Consider the following 17,753-nt stretch of genomic DNA (forward strand, 5'->3'; position numbering starts at 1 on the left):
TGCCATTGCCTCCTCGAATCCCACATAAGGACCACCCTTAAGATAAATGACCCCTCAATTTCTAGCCTCTCTAGGGGTTGTTGGGCTAACCCCTTTTAATTTTAAATTTTTAATCCTTTCATAAAGCCTAAGTCCACATTCACAATATTTTTTTTATATCGCTATCATTTTTAATCCTTTGCTAGCTCTTTCGAATTATTTAATTTAATTACTTAAATAAGCATAATTTTGGCTAAATGATTGTTTACTTTGTTGTATACAAATTAGGGGTTATATTAAATATTAAATAATTAGAAATTTTTAATATTATAATAAAGAATATAAGTAGTAGGCTTAGGTATTAAAGGTAAAATGGGCTTGTGAGATCCATGTTTCCCATTTGGCGTGCCTATTATGCATCAAAATATGTACCCAAAAAGGGGATATAAATACGCAAATGTTGGGATCTTCAAGTCTTGTATCAAATCATTAAAAATTCAATTTTTGTATTTAATAAGTATTTATTTATTTTGAAATTTTAAGAAATTGAATAATGATAAAATCATATTGGTGGATTTATATGCTACAAAACTATGCAAAATTGTGAGTTTAATTGCAAAGTTAAGATTCTTTATATTCTCATATTAAAGTAGTAAAGAGTATGATAATATACGTGAATAATTATTACATATATAATAAGCTTTACAAGTCACTCACCATGATAGTTCTTATTTTTTAATTACATGAGGTAAAAAACTTTTTTGAGGGCAAATTTTCAAACAAGGACACACTTTCAATTTTTAAACTAAAAAATTTAATGTCCACACGATTGTGATACATTTCTAAGAAAAAAATCATTTTGTGATAACCGAGTAAATTAGAGGTACACGAACGAATTGAGGTCATTTTTTAATGATAGCGATTATAAAGGTATGATGGTTAAAAAAAACTTACAAAAATTCTTTTAGGAAGTATGAGTGAGAATAAAACAAGACACTATATGTTGGTTTGTGGGAATAGTATTCACTCTCAGATAGTAGTCCAAGATAAGTATGTGATCATGTTGCAGGAATACAGAATAATGATAGGACTATCAAGTGTTGTGTGAGATCCCACATTGAAACGAAACATTCTTTATAAGCCTATGGAAATCTATCCCTAATTGACATGTTTTAAAATGCACGTAATAGGCCAAAACAAACAATATTTGCTAGCAGTGGATTTCGACTCTTACAAACGGTATCATAGCCAGACACCAGGATGTTTGCCAACGAAGACGCTGGACCTGAAAGTAGGTAGATTGTGAGATCTCATATTGGTGGGAGAGAGGAATAAAATATTTCTTACCAAGTGTGAAAATCTCTCCTTAAAAAAGCATTTTAAAACCGTGAGCCTGACAATAACACATAACAGAGCAAATAAACAATATCTACTAACGGTGGGCTTGTACCGTTACACGTCGAATCTAAATTCATATTAGGTATATTATGCATATTATGTATAACTTTAGAAGAAAAACAATAAACATATTCCATTTAATAAGCATTTATATCTATAAGATATGCTTTTCATTTTATATTCGCATGGGATTAAACAAATGATCAAGAGTATACAAAACCCAAAGCCTTTATTATAGCAACTCATATTCAGAATTCGGATTAAGATTGGATATTTGATGGTTTCGACATTCTCCTATAACATAGTCACGTTACTTACTTCTCGCTTCTAAAAGTGAAGACTATCCCCACATACCAATGCATGTATTTTCAACATGTTCTATTTTCACCCGACATAGAATTGCTTCAAGCAAAACATTTTTAGTTTTGAAGTTCTTATAACTGAGATATTGAAAAACAAAGGTGTATCTCGTTAGTACGAGTAGTAACTTTCAATTTTTTTAAAAAAGTTTTTGTTGTTCATTCTATCATTAAGATTGCTCTCATTCAAGTGTGGTTTTGGTTCATTCATGTACCTAATTTTTACTCTGTTGTTACATACATCGACCTCTTAAAAGGACACGGGCCATGAACATCCCGACCTGTATGAATATCTATGTCTTTGCTAAACTCGACTTAAGTATTAGTATTGATGTGACAAACATCACACAATGTGTTATTTTATCTTTCATAGGTCATATTTTTCGTGATTTGTCATCGCTAACACGGGCGATCGATCGACCTATCTATGCCAAGTTTAAAGTATAATTCAAATTAAAAACAAAAATGTTGAAAACCCTAAAAGTGACAACCAAGAATTTTCATGCACAAACGTTCCCATCTTTTTTGTTTGGCTCTTTGGATTGTTCTAAGAATAAAGTGTTCTTCGTTTATGGTGAAGCACATTCTAATCTCTGTCGGTCTCTCTCTCTCATAGCTAGAGAGAGAGAGAGAGAGTAGAAAAGGGCCTCCACGCCAATATAGGGTTCTCAAGGGGTAATTAATGCAAAAAAATGAACCCACCAAGCCCTTCTCTGCAAAAGAGCTGCATGAGTTAGGCTTGGCGTGATAATATTCAATTTGCACCAACAAGGGACCACTGTTTTATTTTTACTTTTCTTTTTAGTCCCTCCTTTTTTAGTTTCTTCTATTTATACCCCTCTTCTTCAACCTCTTGCTTCTCCATCCTAAACCCTAATTTCATCAGCTTTTCCCTTCAAATTATGGTGAATTACTAACAGTTGAAGCTGCCAGCATGATCTTAAATTTTCTCTCTCTTGTTTTCGTCGTTGAGGAAAGATCAGATCATGCGACAGTTTCACCTGTTGTCGTTTTTCCCTCACAAACCCTAATCCCTTCAAAATTTCATTTAATTTGGATCAATTCCTTTCATAATTGAGTTTTGTGATCCTTTTTCTGATAGGTTTTAGGGTTTAGGGTTTCGGTTTAGGGTTTAGGGTTTCATGATCTGAGAGAAATTAGGGTTTCTGATTCCCTCTTCAAAGCTTCTGATCATGGCGGCGGCCTTATCTTTATGCTGTTTCCAGCAACAGCCGACATGGGTATCCTTTAATTTTTCAAGATTTCATTACGCCATATGCATTTTTCTATCTCATAATTGGTTTTTGATTTCTTTTTTTCTGTAAGATTCTTAGAGTTGCAGTTTGTGTATTTCATGTAGTTTTTTGGGATTGCTGCCATGAACATTTCTACCCATGTTTTAAATCGGTAGCTACCTATTTAAGATTTAATATTCGTGTTCTAACGAACCGGTTTCTTTCTCGTGATCAAAATTATTTTCAGCTTGTGGGAGATCTTTATTTGGGTATTAATCGGGTTCGCTTCAATATGGCTTCCAACAAATTGATTAGACGAACAATTTAAAAAAAAGTATCGATATAAACAAAGATATTCTTAACTTCAAGAAACATGTAAAATAAAAATTGTTAAACTCAAATTACAGCTAATACCATGTTAAAGAAGAATCAAGTTCATTTATACAACAATAGATTCAGTTTACTTCATATGTTCATAGATGATTATAAACTTTTAGTTGGATTACAATCTAGATCTACAATGTTTCATTAATGTATTTTTCAGTATTAAAATTATTTATTTATTTTTAGTTATGTTTACGTGCTAATTATAGTTATAAAATATGAAAATGGCAAATCTTGAAATTTTTATTATTTTGAGTATAAAACCATATATAGAGTAAACTTAGAAAATGCATGACAAATAGTATTTATTTTATGCAATTCTATATAGTTCAAGTTCGTATGTTTAGAATCATTCAAATTTAATATTATCAATCTCACTTGAGTGATTTAAATCTCAAACAAATTTTCTTTATCTTAAAATAAAATTATTAGATCTATTATTTTGAAGTTATTATATTTTTTAGATCTAAAAATCTTATTTTTCAATAAAATTGTTACATCGAATTTTCAAGAACATTTAGATCTAATTTAGATCGAATTTTCAACCTGATTTTATATCATTAAAAAATATTTTAATTAGTTAATGAATCATATATATTTTTAAATCAATATTAGTTCATCTTTAATTTTTTTCAAGAGTAACGCATTCAGACTAACGATCGTTGGAAGCTTAAAAGACGAGCTCTTTTTCTCGCCCCTCTCCCTATCTCTAAAGGGGCATAAGCACTGAACTTGATAGGGCATTGGATTGGATCAAAAATTTTGTTGTAGACTCGAAATAATTCAACACATTAATAAGGCATCTATACTGATTCATTATGGAAGAACAGTTCTTTACAAATGTGGGTGAGAAGAGAACCTGTGATCTATGGCTGGTTGTGATCATTTATTTACAAGGGAACTAATGCAGAGGAAGCCGAACCTTTCCCGTCATCGCTCCGACTACGAGCCTCCCCTTTCCTTGGTGGTTCCGATTTCTAACAGTAAAACATTACTCTCTTCACATTTTCCTTTAGCCTCCCCTTTCCTTGGTGGTTCCGATTTCTAACAGTAAAACATTACTCTCTTCACATTTTCCTTTAGAGCTGGCAAGGGGCGAACCCCGGTCGCACTCTTAGCAGAACGACCACTCGTGCCATTCTCTTGCATCTCTGGTTCCATGTAGAATCGAGCTCGGAATGCTGCTAAATGTGCATAGTATGCTGGAGGGACTGCATCAATGCCAAGACTAGGAACTTCAGTANCACCAAATATGTAACTCGGAACCAATCAAAGAATGAAAACTGGCTTACCGACAGAAACCGAACGCGTACACCTTGCATACGTGTAGCAAAGATTATTGGTTAAGGACTGAATCCCATCTGCTGTAAAATTGTTTTCATCCCAAAGAACATGGTAATGGATTATTGGTTAAGGACTGAATCCCATCTGCTGTAAAATTGTTTTCATCCCAAAGAACATGGTAATGGGCTGGCCGGCTTGTCCCCTACAACAAATCAAAGAACAAGAACATGGTAAACAATTGGGTGGCATGGCTACAAAGAGACATGAAATCAATACCTGAATTCCAGCATGGCTACAAAGATAGAAATCAAAGCATGGCTACAAAGAGACATGAAATCAATACCTGAATTCCAGCATGGCTACAAAGATAGAAATCAAATTCTGTCGGGTGGCATATTTTGGAGTCGACTACGGTGCCTGAAGAACACGTAAGACGAACGAATATCGGATTAAAAACTGCATATTTTGGAGTCGACTACGGTGCCTGAAGAACACGTAAGACGAACGAATATCGGATTAAAAACTTGTCCTGCATCTCTAACAGAACATGTTTGAAACGAGGATTGAGCTGTGTACCAGGTAAAATGTTTCCACTCCTGTCTGTGCTACTTCTGTCTCTATGGNTGTTGGCAAACAGTTGGGTGTGATGTCGTGTTTCCACTCCTGTCTGTGCTACTTCTGTCTCTATGGTTGTTGGCAAACAGTTGGGTGTGATGTCGTTTTTGTACGATGATGAACGTCACGGGTGGCTGGTAATTCAGTTCTAAAGAAGCACATGCCTATACCAAAAGGAGAACTAGAAAACTTATGATCGGTAATAAGAATGGTTAGGAACAAAAAATGGAGAGGCTGAGTTCATTGGTTCATTACCTTCCTGATTGCATCTAACTCGTAAAGCAATACTTGATAGAATTGTCCTTCACTAACGCCATCCCTGCCAAGATGATAAGCAATACAGAGAACTATAGTAAGTAACTAGTTATGCATATGTAACTGCTCGAGTCCACCACTAACAGATATTGTCTTTTTTGGGCTTTTCTTTCCGGGCTTCTCTCGAAGTTGTAAAATTCGTCTGCTAGGGAGAGGTTTCCACACTCTTATAAGGAATGTTTCGTTCCCCTCTTCAACCGATGTGGGATCTTACAATCCACCCTCCTTGAGGACTCAGCGTCCCTGCTAGCACACCTACACTGGCTCTAATACCATTTGTAACAGCCGAAGCCCACCACTAACAGATATTGTTCTCTTTGAGCTTTCCCTTTCGGACTTCCCCTCAAGGTTTTAAAACACGTCTGCTAGGAAGAAGTTTTCACACCCTTATAAAGAATGCTTTGTTCCCCTCTCCAACCGATGTGGGATCTCATAATTCATCCCCCTTGGAGGCCCAGTGTCACAGTCATGCTTGCCCAAAGCATGTCGCTCATGGCCACATGCCCGTGACACGCTGAAACCCTGCCTTGTACTACTTTATTGCTTTCTTTTACCGCTTTCATGTTGTATTATTTCTTTCTTGTTTTTTTTTCTTTAAGAGTATGATGTTATGGTGAACTCATGGCTACGCTTGGTAGACATGAAATGCCTCAAAATGTACTATAGGGGGATGCGACTAGTTATCAAATTCTACTTACCCATAAAGTTATATATTGTTTAAGTTGTTGTTGCCTTTTTGCATGCATGCTATATAACACACACTCTCTCTCTTTCTTTCAAAACTCTCTTTCCAAAACCTCTCCCCCGCTTTCTAAAATCTTCTCTTGAAATTTAGACCCGAGGTTTGTATTCACGTAGCCCGACCATAGGCAACGTGACTTGAAGTAGACTTGACTCACTCAGTGCTGAGAGTGAGTGCCGCACAATTGCAAATTCCGCTACCTAGAAACCGCGATTGTGACACCCAGCATCCCCGCTGGCACACCACTTGGTGTCTGGTTCTGATACCATTTGTAACCACCATCATTTGTAACAGCCCAAGCCCACCGTTCGCAAATATTGTCCTCTTTAGACTTTTCCTTCCGAGCTTCCCCTCAAGGTTTTAAAACGTGTCTACTAGGAAGAGGTTTCCACAACCTTAAAAGGAATGTTTCGTTCTCCCCTCCATCCAACGTGGGATCTCACACTCAACAAGAAGCTAGCAGTGGGAGTGGAGGTGTCAGCCATTCTTCATGACAATGACTATGATTCAGTTGCTACAAGTATTGTTTTTTCTCAACATGAAATGTGTTCAATCTGCCTAAAGCAGGAAAAACTGCTTTACCTGTAAAATAGTTTTTTCTCAACATGAAATGTGTTCAATCTGCCTAAAGCAGGAAAAACTGCTTTACCTGTAAAATATTATTCTTAGAGGCTTCTGCCCTGTTGCTTTCCTAAACGAAACCAGAAGATCCCTGTGACAAAACCGGTAAAGTATAAATTACAGTCTATCTGTTTCCATTTTTGAAGAACGGAGTAGGATAAACCGATACCTGATCATGCCCCCGCTGACGGTGCCACGGACAGGATCCTGCCAAGTTTTGTAGGATAAACCGATACCTGATCATGCCCCCGCTGACGGTGCCACGGACAGGATCCTGCCAAGTTTTATACAAGTCTTGTATAAGTTCTTGTCTATGAGCCTGAGCACATACTAGTCCAGCATACTTTGTCACTTCAGGCCAATCCTGAGATGCTACAACCTGCCGTGGATCTAAATGCCATTAGTAACAACAAAGTCACTTCAGGCCAATCCTGAGATGCTACAACCTGCCGTGGATCTAAATGCCATTAGTAACAACAAAGTCAGGAATGTTGAATGAAAACAACCTCAAAATATCAGTAACTTCCTAGGAGACCGTACAGCAGCTATCGAAGGGCTTGAATCTTCGCCGTTCTCTGGATGAGTCACGTCTGCNCCAAATATTATAGTCGGTATGTCGCTTACGAGCGGTATCCTGCAGCTGATAGCATCTAGAAGAACAGTGTTTCTACCACCCATCTGAGGTATCAAACAGGAGAAGAACAAGAGCAAATACATCTAGAAGAACAGTGTTTCTACCACCCATCTGAGGTATCAAACAGGAGAAGAACAAGAGCAAATATCACTCATCAAGTGGATAACATTTATAAATTTGTGCTATCACTAAACTGCGGAGCTAAATTGTACCTTGACATTGATCTTCAGTGAAACATTAGCAAGATATTGCTTACTAATCTTGAACACATGTTTGTACCTTGACATTGATCTTCAGTGAAACATTAGCAAGATATTGCTTACTAATCTTGAACACATGTTTTGTAAGACAGCATTGTGATATTAAACCAAGATCCGTCTCACAGATTCGCTTAAGATCACCTACAAATCCGAATGATATCAAAGAAAAATCTCAGTTTAGAAGGGTCATCTCCGTTTTCGGATCATTTTACGAGTTGTATGAGCTCACCGTAAAGCGATCCGTTACTGTCGGGTAAGATCGTTTTCGGATCATTTTACGAGTTGTATGAGCTCACCGTAAAGCGATCCGTTACTGTCGGGTAAGATGGCTAATAATAGCTCTAACTCTTTTCCTTTAGTCTTGTTCATGGAAGCATGATAAACATGCTTCAAAGCTTTCTCTACTTGTTCTGGCCTAGCATTGTATATTGGAATAACTGGTTCTGTATTGAATTCCTACAATATGTTATGTTGCAGGTCAGTAAAATGAGACATCTTAATCTTGAAGAACCAATAAAGAATCAGCCAAAATGTTACCATTCCAGAAACTTGACACATTTGAGCAAGTTCAGAACAAAATCCACGAGCAACGCTCTCCTGCACGCTCCTAGAGAAGTTGATACATGCCCACCGACTAACCGTCATTCCATTAATCATTTTCTGCATTACGTGAGGAAAAATGTAAGCATGGATAATATGATATTTGATAAAACCTCATAAATAGTCTGTGAGATCCCACATCGGTTGGGGAAGAGAACAAAACACTCTTTATAAGGGTGTGGAAATCTCTCCCTAGAAGACGCGTTTTAAAACCTTGAGAGGAAGCCCAGAAGGGAAAGCCTAAAGAGAACAATATTTGCTAGCGGTGGGCTTGAGCCATTATAAATGGTATCAGAGCTAGACACTGGGTGATGTGCCAATGAGGAGGCTGAGCCTTGAAATGGGGTGGACCGCTGAGTCTCAAAGGGGGTGGACACGAGGTGTGTGCTAGCAAGGACGTTGGGCCCTGAAGGGGTGGATTGGGGGGGTCCCACATCGATTAGAGAAGGGAATGAGTGTCAGCAAGAAGGTTGGGCCCCGAAGGGAGGTGGATTGTGAGATCTCACGTCGGTTGGGAGGGAGAACGAAACACTCTTTATAAGGGTGTGGAAACCTCTCCCTACCTTGAGGGAAAGCCCAAAAGAGAACAATATTTGCTAGTGGTGGGATTGGACCGTTACATAGTCTCTACCGATTGATAAAATTCTCGTAAATAGCGCCTACCTCACAAAATGGCGAGAGTTTTATCAAACCATTGGGCCTAATTCTGACATTTAAAGCCATAGGAACTAAATTCTAACTTTTCAAATCTAAGTTGACGTTCGTATAGAAACGATGAAAAATAAGAAAAACGAACTAAAGTTTATAAAAAAAGAGGCATATACCTTATTCATCATATTCCATTGACAATAAGAAAAACGAACTAAAGTTTATAAAAAAAGAGGCATATACCTTATTCATCATATTCCATTGACCCACTTGAGGCAAGCAATCCTTCTCTTTTCCAGTATCATGGTATTTCAGCTGCATCAGTTCATCAAGAAGTTGATGTCAGCATAAACACGACTTTTTCGTTAACGTAGCAGTGGATAACATGCAGTTCATCAAGAAGTTGATGTCAGCATAAACACGACTTTTTCGTTAACGTAGCAGTGGATAACATGCGATTTGAAGAAGTAATGCATACCCATGGAGGAGGAAGAATTCTAGCTTCAACAGAAGTCATCTTTTCACTAACATTTATCCCAAACTCCTTTGCATAAGGATCGTTGTTATAGGCATTATGTTGAACTCTTTTCACTAACATTTATCCCAAACTCCTTTGCATAAGGATCGTTGTTATAGGCATTATGTTGAACAGTCTATCAAAGTTTGAAGGCCAAGAGAAGAAACTGTGTTATCCAGCAATCAGATAAAGAGTCAAGAAAGTCTACTGCCTAATTGGACATTGAATATCTTGTTCCTTTGAATGGATTATAGTCTCAGTGCAAACTTCACATCTGCCTAATTGGACATTGAATATCTTGTTCCTTTGAATGGATTATAGTCTCAGTGCAAACTTCACATGCAGTTTTCATAGGAATATTGGAAAAAATAGGACTTCATATGTGAGATCCCGAGCATACGTGTTTTAAAAATCTTGAGGAAAAGCCCGAAAGAAAATGCCCAAAGAGGACAATATCTGCTAACAGTGGGCTTGGGCTGTTACAAATGGTATTAGAGCTAGACACTGGGTGGTGTACCAACGAGGACACTGAGCCCTGAAGGGGGGTGGACACAGGATGGTGCGCCAACGAGGACGCTGGGCCCCGAAGAGGAGTGAATTGTGAGATCCCACATCTGTTAGAAAAAGGAACGAGTGCCAGCGGTGACGAGGCCCAAAGGGGGGTGTGGATTGTGAGGTCACACATCGGTTGAAGAGGAGAACGAAGCATTCTTTATAAGGGTGTGGAAAATTTTCTTTAGCAGATGCGTTTTAAAAACCTTGAGGGGAAGCCCGAAAGGGAAAACTCAAAGAGGACATATTACCTTTAGAATGTCGTTTTCTCGATCCCTTGGTCTTTGACATGTGACTTTCAGAAGTGCAGTTATTTGTTTCTCATTCAATCTCTTTGTATACCTTTGTCCCCCAACAATTTTGCAGGCCTGCAGACACAAAAGCATTCAAATAAGGCCGGTGGGCATCAATCTAACAACAATAGCAATGAGGGAAGAATTTTAAGCTACCTCCATTGGTAAATAATTGGCCTTCTTCTGATTTCCTACTTGGAATGAGGGAAGAATTTTAAGCTACCTCCATTGGTAAATAATTGGCCTTCTTCTGATTTCCTACTTGGAGGCAAGGCAGATGAGCATGTTGGATGGTGAAGCCATACATCTCCTGGAAGTACTCGACAACCGACTTCATGGTCGAGTTGTCGTCAACAGGAAACCTGACCGAGCATTAGCACGCATGGATTAGCCATATAGAGTAAAAGCTTACACTAATGCAAGTGTATCTGCTTGAATAATTCAAAAACTTACACTAGTTCTCTTGTAGGCTGTGACGTTAGCCCCGAAATACGATACTTACGCCTTACATTACCCCGGTGCGTTATCTCTTGTAGGCTGTGACGTTAGCCCCGAAATACGATACTTACGCCTTACATTACCCCGGTGCGTTACGTCGACTTTCACCCCTCTAAGAGCCTTTTTGATCTGTTTTATCCTCTCAAGTTAAAGGACAAGGAAACAGTGAAAAAATGGACGAGATCAGACAAAAACAAACACCTTTACGCGATCGGAATCAGACAAGGAAACAGTGAAAAAATGGACGAGATCAGACAAAAACAAACACCTTTACGCGATCGGAATCAGACAGTGGCCGTGACAAAACATCTTTCCCGAGAAGCTGAGCAACAAACTCGAGGATAGGGAGAGGCTCGATGAACGCAGCTGAAGCCATATCTATTAACATAAGAGCATAAACAATAGTAAGAGAAATCACTTAAGTAGAATCTGTAAGCCTTTGTTTTAAGATTCTTTAGAGCATAAACAATAGTAAGAGAAATCACTTAAGTAGAATCTGTAAGCCTTTGTTTTAAGATTCTTTTTACCAATGTTCAGAGACAGTCCCATTTGAGTAGGCCTTATACTCTGGTAAAAACCGCGCCATGATTCTAGGCCATCACCGAGCCGTTGAGGTGACCTGATATCAGGAGAAAAGAAGGATCTCCCTATATGATTCTAGGCCATCACCGAGCCGTTGAGGTGACCTGATATCAGGAGAAAAGAAGGATCTCCCTATAGGACAGTACCTACACGAATTCGAAACGCAACGAGCATAACAAAACTACGAAAATGAGCCATGTTTAGCTGATCTTTGTAACAAGTTTAACATAACAAATAGAATGATAATAAATTTAGTACCTTTTGGATGATAGCTCTCTCAAGACAATGTCCAGTATTTGAATGGCTTCTTGTGGTGCATTGGCACGCTTGCCGGCAAGAAACTGACCCAAATACTGCAAATTTGCCCTTGCAACAAACTTAATGACCACTTTATAATCCCTCTCCCTCCTGAAGTTTTCACTGCAAATTTGCCCTTGCAACAAACTTAATGACCACTTTATAATCCCTCTCCCTCCTGAAGTTTTCAATTGTATTAGTTGAATGACAAACAAAACATTCCCCATAAATTTCAAAACTTCCTTTCTAACACATTGGATACCTTTCATAATGAACAGATACATGAATTTGACAGTAGACAACGTAAAAGTTTTCGAATTCGAAGAGGGGCGGTGTAATAACCAAAGCCCACCGCTAGCAGATATTGTTCGTTTTGGCTCGTTATGTGTCGCTGTAAGTCTCACGATTTTAAAACGTGTCTACTAAGAAGAGGTTTCCACACCCTTATAAGGAATGCTTCGTTCCCCTCTCCAACCGATGTGGGACCTCACAATCCACTCTCTTGGAGGCCAGCGTCCTCGCTGGCACACCACCCGATTTCTAACTTTGATACCACTTGTAACAGTCCATGCCTATCTTAGCAGATATTGCCCTTCTGTACTTCCACTCAAGATCTTAAAAAGTGTCTGCTATAAGAGATTTTCAAACCATTATAAGGAATGTTTTGTTTCCCACTCCAACTGATGTGGGATCTCACAATCCACCCCCTCAGGGGCTAGCGTCCTCGCTAGCACACTACCCGGTATCTGACTCTGATACTATTTGTAACAGTTCAAGTCTACCGCTAGTAGATATTGTTTTCTTTAGGCTTTTACTTCTGGGCTATCCCTCAAGTTTTTAAAACACGTTTGCTAGGGAGAGATTTTCACACCCTTATAAAGAATGCTTCCCCTCAAGATTTTAAAACGCGTTTGCTAGGAAAAGTTTCCACACCTTTATAAGGAATGCTTTGTTCTCCTCAGTTGACGCGTGTTAAAACCGTGAGGCTGATGACGATACGTAACAAACCAAAACGAACAATAACTACTAGCAGTGGATAAAAAACAAAAGCTGTTTATGAATGTAAATTCTTACTTGGGACCACTGACTCCATCTTCTTCATCCACAAGCTTGATGTTAAACTCTCTCCATACAAAAGGAAGCTCACCAGCTGTATACAGACTCTTTCTGCCATCATAAGCTGGTAATCTCTTTCCCAGATCAGATTCTCTGTATAATCTCACCAATTCAGCCATAATGCCTCTGTTCAGGTAATCTCTTTCCCAGATCAGATTCTCTGTATAATCTCACCAATTCAGCCATAATGCCTCTGTTCACAGTTCTTGAGGCCACTTCTGGAGTGATTGTAACCTGTAAAACCCCATCCCCCAACGGCGGGAAAACAAAACCAAACAAAATCAAGCAGACAAAAAGAACAAAATGAAGGCTATTTAAGTTGAGAAAAGGACATCACGAAATGACAAACTTATTCATTTTCATCTGCAAAAATTTAAAATTGCAGCATAAGTTGATTGTCATATGGAAGGGACCAAAACTTACATCATATTGATTCAAATCTTTGTCGGGTAACTCTGCAAAGAAATGGTTTGCTTTTACCATACACTTTGTCCCAACTTGCCCAAATCCAGGTCGTGGGGCAAAACTCACAGACTTGCTTGAATTGCTTGCACCATTTGGATTTGGATTAGTACTCGCCACTAAAGCTCCGGCGGTAATCTCCGGTGCGTTAGGTTTACGTGCCACCGTGCAGGGCCGAGAATTTGGCATCATAACGACTTCTCCCTGATCGGATTTCCGACCGCCTCTGCTTCTTCTTCGGGCTCTGTTTTTGGTGTTTTGGTGTTCGAGATTCGGCTGGCCTTTACCATTTTGGATTGGTTTTTGAGCTTTTTGAACAGAGTTCTGAAAGTGGGGTTTGATTACAAGTTGCTGCTCCGAGCTCTCTGTCATTGCTGGTGGGCTGAGAAATCGACTGGCAATGGCTAAAGAACTTGCTAAAGCTTCACTAAATGATGAACATGATGTCTCTTCATAATCACGCTTACTCTGAACTCATTTTTTACCATCTTCTTCACGGATTCAAGACGTCATTCTACTGAGAAGGGAAAAAAAGAACCCATCATTTTTTACCATCTTCTTCACGGATTCAAGACGTCATTCTACTGAGAAGGGAAAAAAAGAACCCATAAGAGGAAAACTTCATGTCAGCATAAATATGACGAAGAATCCTTCAAAAGAGAAATGAATCATTGTTTGTTTTATACGAAAAGTTGAAAACATGTCCAAGACTTTGGCAGTTTCTTCAATGTTTTCAAGCATTACTATTCCTATGTTAAATCAAAACCCAATTTTACAGCCATTGTTTCAGCAAATTCAAACAATGGAATGCTTCGTTTCATATGATAGGGAGCCAAATTTTACAGCCATTGTTTCAGCAAATTCAAACAATGGAATGCTTCGTTTCATATGATAGGGAGCCAATACGATACACAATCAGTAAAAAAAAAACACCTCCGACGGCTTGAAAATTCCTAAATGCAAGGATAAGAGTCCAAAAAAGTGAACAAAATTTAGAAACCCAGATCTTGTTTGGGAGTTCATCATCGAAAAACAAGGACGAAATCTTCCGTTAAGGAAGACAACACAGAAAACCCAGAAGAATAAACTATGCAGAAACACCCAGCTGATACCCTAGTCAAGAATAAATATAGAAGAGTGTAGCAAAATCACTATCCAGCTGATACCCAAAGATTCAATGCTGCAAAAGTGGCGGCCCCATTGAATAACCACGAAGAAGAAGCAAACCCAGTATTCAAAAAGAAAAGAACTCACCCTAAAAACCAATGCAATCTACAAGCAGTAAAATTTCAGAGCTCCAGAACTCCAAACCAGAAAAGGGTCACTGCAGAATAGCTCTATAACTAAGCTAAGAAACAAAAAGAAACGAGAAAAGAGAGGGAAATAGTTAAGAACGTGAAAAAAGGATGCAATGGAAGAGAGGAAGGGCGTGGAGAAAGCGACGTGATGATGAAGAATAAGCTTTAAACACGCATGCAATGTGACTTTTGGTGTATTCTTTATCACCAAAAGGATTAAGAAAAGTAAAAAAAGGGAAGACTCTGTTCCTCTTCGTCTCTCTCTGTTTTACAATTCGGTTCTGTTCTGATGGCGCCCAGCCTCGGGGACGTACCACGCACCATAAATTAAAGGGTACAGAGAGAGAGGGGGAAAGAGGCCATTTTCAAAAGCAATCATGCACACTTCTTCTAATCCAATGGTAACAATCGAATCTTTTTTTTAATTCATGCACCATATGGGCACTAAGTTCTTCATGGAAACAGTATTAAGAGTAATTGAAATGAGGTTGAATAGCCTACCCAACTAAAGATGAACAAACACATGGAATAATCATCAATAATGAAGCCTTTTAGAATTATGATGTGAAAGAAGAGTGAAAAATCTCATGCCTATAAAAATAGAAACTTTAGTTTTTACTTTATTTCCCTAACTTAAGGACCTTAAAAAGGAAACAAATTATATGTTCCCTTATCTATCCATTTCACCTCCTAACCCTCACCAAACTCTCTCACTTTTCTTTTATTTCTTCGATTTCAATTCGAGATAAGAACGAAACATTCTCCACCTGATCAATCTAAGCTGGATCAACGACTAGAAAACAAAATGAGGAAAATAGGATGCGAAGTAGAAAATTATATCTCTGGCTGATGTGGACGAATGGAATGTCGACAAAAGGAATGAGTAGTGAGAACGAAACATTTTTCACCTTATCAATCTCAGCTCGATCGATGGCTAGAAAGAAAAATGAGGAAAATGGAAAGCCAAGTAAGAAATTATATCTCTTCACACGAAATTATATCTCTAGCTGATGTGGACGAATGGAACCCGACCAAAGGAAGGAGTAGTGGTTGTGTATGATGACATCCACGACTTGTAGAGGGGTGAAAATATGGGACCCAGACGCCACGTGTACCATATCAAGTTATGAGTTTTCCCAGTGCTGATTCAAAGAGCACTCATTAGAATTTGGACGGTTGTGATTGGATGTTGTTACAAGATGAGATGATTACTATAGTTGACTATTGACTGCATTCTGCAAGGCAGGGACACGCAATCATTTGTGTCCACTAGGCTCATAATTTTGCCACGTAATGACTAAACTAAATACCCAATATTTGGGGTTTACCATAATGAAGTATGATTCACTTGAATATAAAAGTGAATCTAAATCTAAAGTTTTAAATCAGTGAGCTTACAAATAACATATGTGAAATCAAATCACAATTAAGATTCGAGTTCAGTTTGAAAGGAATGGATTGAATTGATAGAAATTTGGCAGCAAATAGAAGTAAAAAAAATGTTACGAGTCGAATTTAGAGTCTATGACCCATCACCCACGTTAGTTTGAGGACCACAAGGTTGGCATAAACGCCTAGCTCCCAGTGAGGCATTTGGGAGGATCGAGTACAACTTGGTAGAGAAAGAGTGTATGTAAACCGAGTTTGATGCTATTTGAGTTTAGGTATCGGTTGCTCTTCGTCTTTGTCAATTTTCTTTGTTGCCATGTCAAGTATAACTCTAATAATAAAACGATGATAAACATCATGGGCTCATCCCATTAATGATTTACACACAAACGCCACTTTGATCTTAAGCACTAACTCTAAACATGGAAGACATTACGAACAGAGAGCATTAATATGGGCAAAGGAATTAAATATCCATCCACACATGCCCTCCAATTGTTAGTATAACAATACTCTTAATATCTTCATCCATTTTGAGTTTGAACAATTAAATAATATAATATAAATAAAAAGTGGTCAATAATTAGGCAATGTGGGCTTCCCAAAATAGAGGATAGAACAAAGTGGGAGTACATTTGCCCATGTTTCTCTCTTTCATAGATACATACCAATATTTCAATTCCCCTGTCATTTCTTCCGCTAAGTAGACAATATTATATCATTGTGGAGAGTTATGGTTTATAACCTTCCATTGAAAATTATAGGATTTTGAAGTCAGTTATTACATTTCTAATTTTGAACATTAATACACCTTTTAGAATCGAAAGTTCAAATTAAAATCAAAATCGAAGATTAAGGACAAAAAAATATTAGTTTGTTTTAATTTTAATTAAAAAAAAAAAAAAAATCATTCCATTTGTTTAATGACATTTCTGTCTTTTCACATTCTCTCCCCCTTTTTAAACTTTGGCGAGTTAGCCATCAAAAGGCACCAAAACACTTTAATCCTTCACCCAAAAAGCAAAACGGTCAGAACCCCAAAAAGAAAAATATAAAATAAAAAGAAAAAAGAGCCCAACAAAAAAGGCAAGGGCATTTTCGTCATTTCAAACCATGGAAAGTCCCATAAAAAAAATAAAAAGTTTGTCTTTTATTGTCTGGTTATTGGGCCCCATTCCACGAATACAAATCCGGAGTTGAGGAGTTCTTCAAGACTCGAGACCGAACATTATCCCTTTCTTTTTCTTACTTTTACAATTTTATATGAATTTTTATTTATTTAATTTATTTAAATTTACATTGTTACTATTTATTTTGATGAAGCTAAGAAAAGGGAATGATATTATTACCTTAATTTTAAAAAATCTAAACTCGCTGAAAGTTTCCAAAAATTAAATGCACTGGGCCTTGTTATTCAATTTGGGCTGCTTATTGGGCCATCTCACTTAGTCTATGTTTTTGGGCTTGGGTTTGGGCCTCATTATATATATATAAGGGTATTATTAAAAGAAGAAAGAAATGGCGGCTGCAGGGTGATTGAATCGGAAGGCATGAGAGGTTCCCAAGTTCCAAAATGTTGGGCCCAATTTAATTTCATAATAAATGTGGAAATTTTGCTAAGGCATAAATAAGAAAAGAAGAAAAATTAAATTTGGGTTTCTATTTTGTATTAAGG

General features: G+C 37.8%; 1 protein-coding gene across 1 annotated transcript; it reads right to left on the bottom strand.

Moving 5' to 3' along the window:
- Positions 1-4,134: 4,134 nt before the first annotated feature.
- LOC111473106 (protein argonaute 10-like) lies at positions 4,135-15,064 on the bottom strand. The gene is made up of 28 exons (XM_023118677.1): positions 14,646-15,064; positions 13,353-13,905; positions 13,121-13,163; positions 12,888-13,053; positions 11,775-11,924; positions 11,621-11,662; positions 11,462-11,553; positions 11,203-11,312; positions 11,031-11,063; positions 10,890-10,963; positions 10,660-10,798; positions 10,388-10,511; positions 9,553-9,656; positions 9,318-9,389; positions 8,364-8,486; positions 8,123-8,282; positions 7,846-7,967; positions 7,473-7,610; positions 7,169-7,311; positions 6,961-7,023; positions 5,510-5,573; positions 5,303-5,418; positions 5,216-5,235; positions 4,983-5,056; positions 4,825-4,841; positions 4,648-4,757; positions 4,373-4,566; positions 4,135-4,305 (listed from the first exon to the last, which is right to left on the bottom strand). Exons 2-27 carry the CDS (start codon positions 13,761-13,763, stop codon positions 4,400-4,402), a joined length of 2,877 nt encoding a protein of 958 aa, XP_022974445.1. The 5' UTR covers positions 13,764-13,905; positions 14,646-15,064; the 3' UTR covers positions 4,135-4,305; positions 4,373-4,399.
- Between the last annotated feature and the right edge of the window lie 2,689 nt (positions 15,065-17,753).

The sequence above is a fragment of the Cucurbita maxima genome, unplaced genomic scaffold (assembly GCF_002738345.1).
Source record: "Cucurbita maxima cultivar Rimu unplaced genomic scaffold, Cmax_1.0 Cma_Scf00103, whole genome shotgun sequence".
Classification (NCBI taxonomy): domain Eukaryota; kingdom Viridiplantae; phylum Streptophyta; class Magnoliopsida; order Cucurbitales; family Cucurbitaceae; genus Cucurbita; species Cucurbita maxima.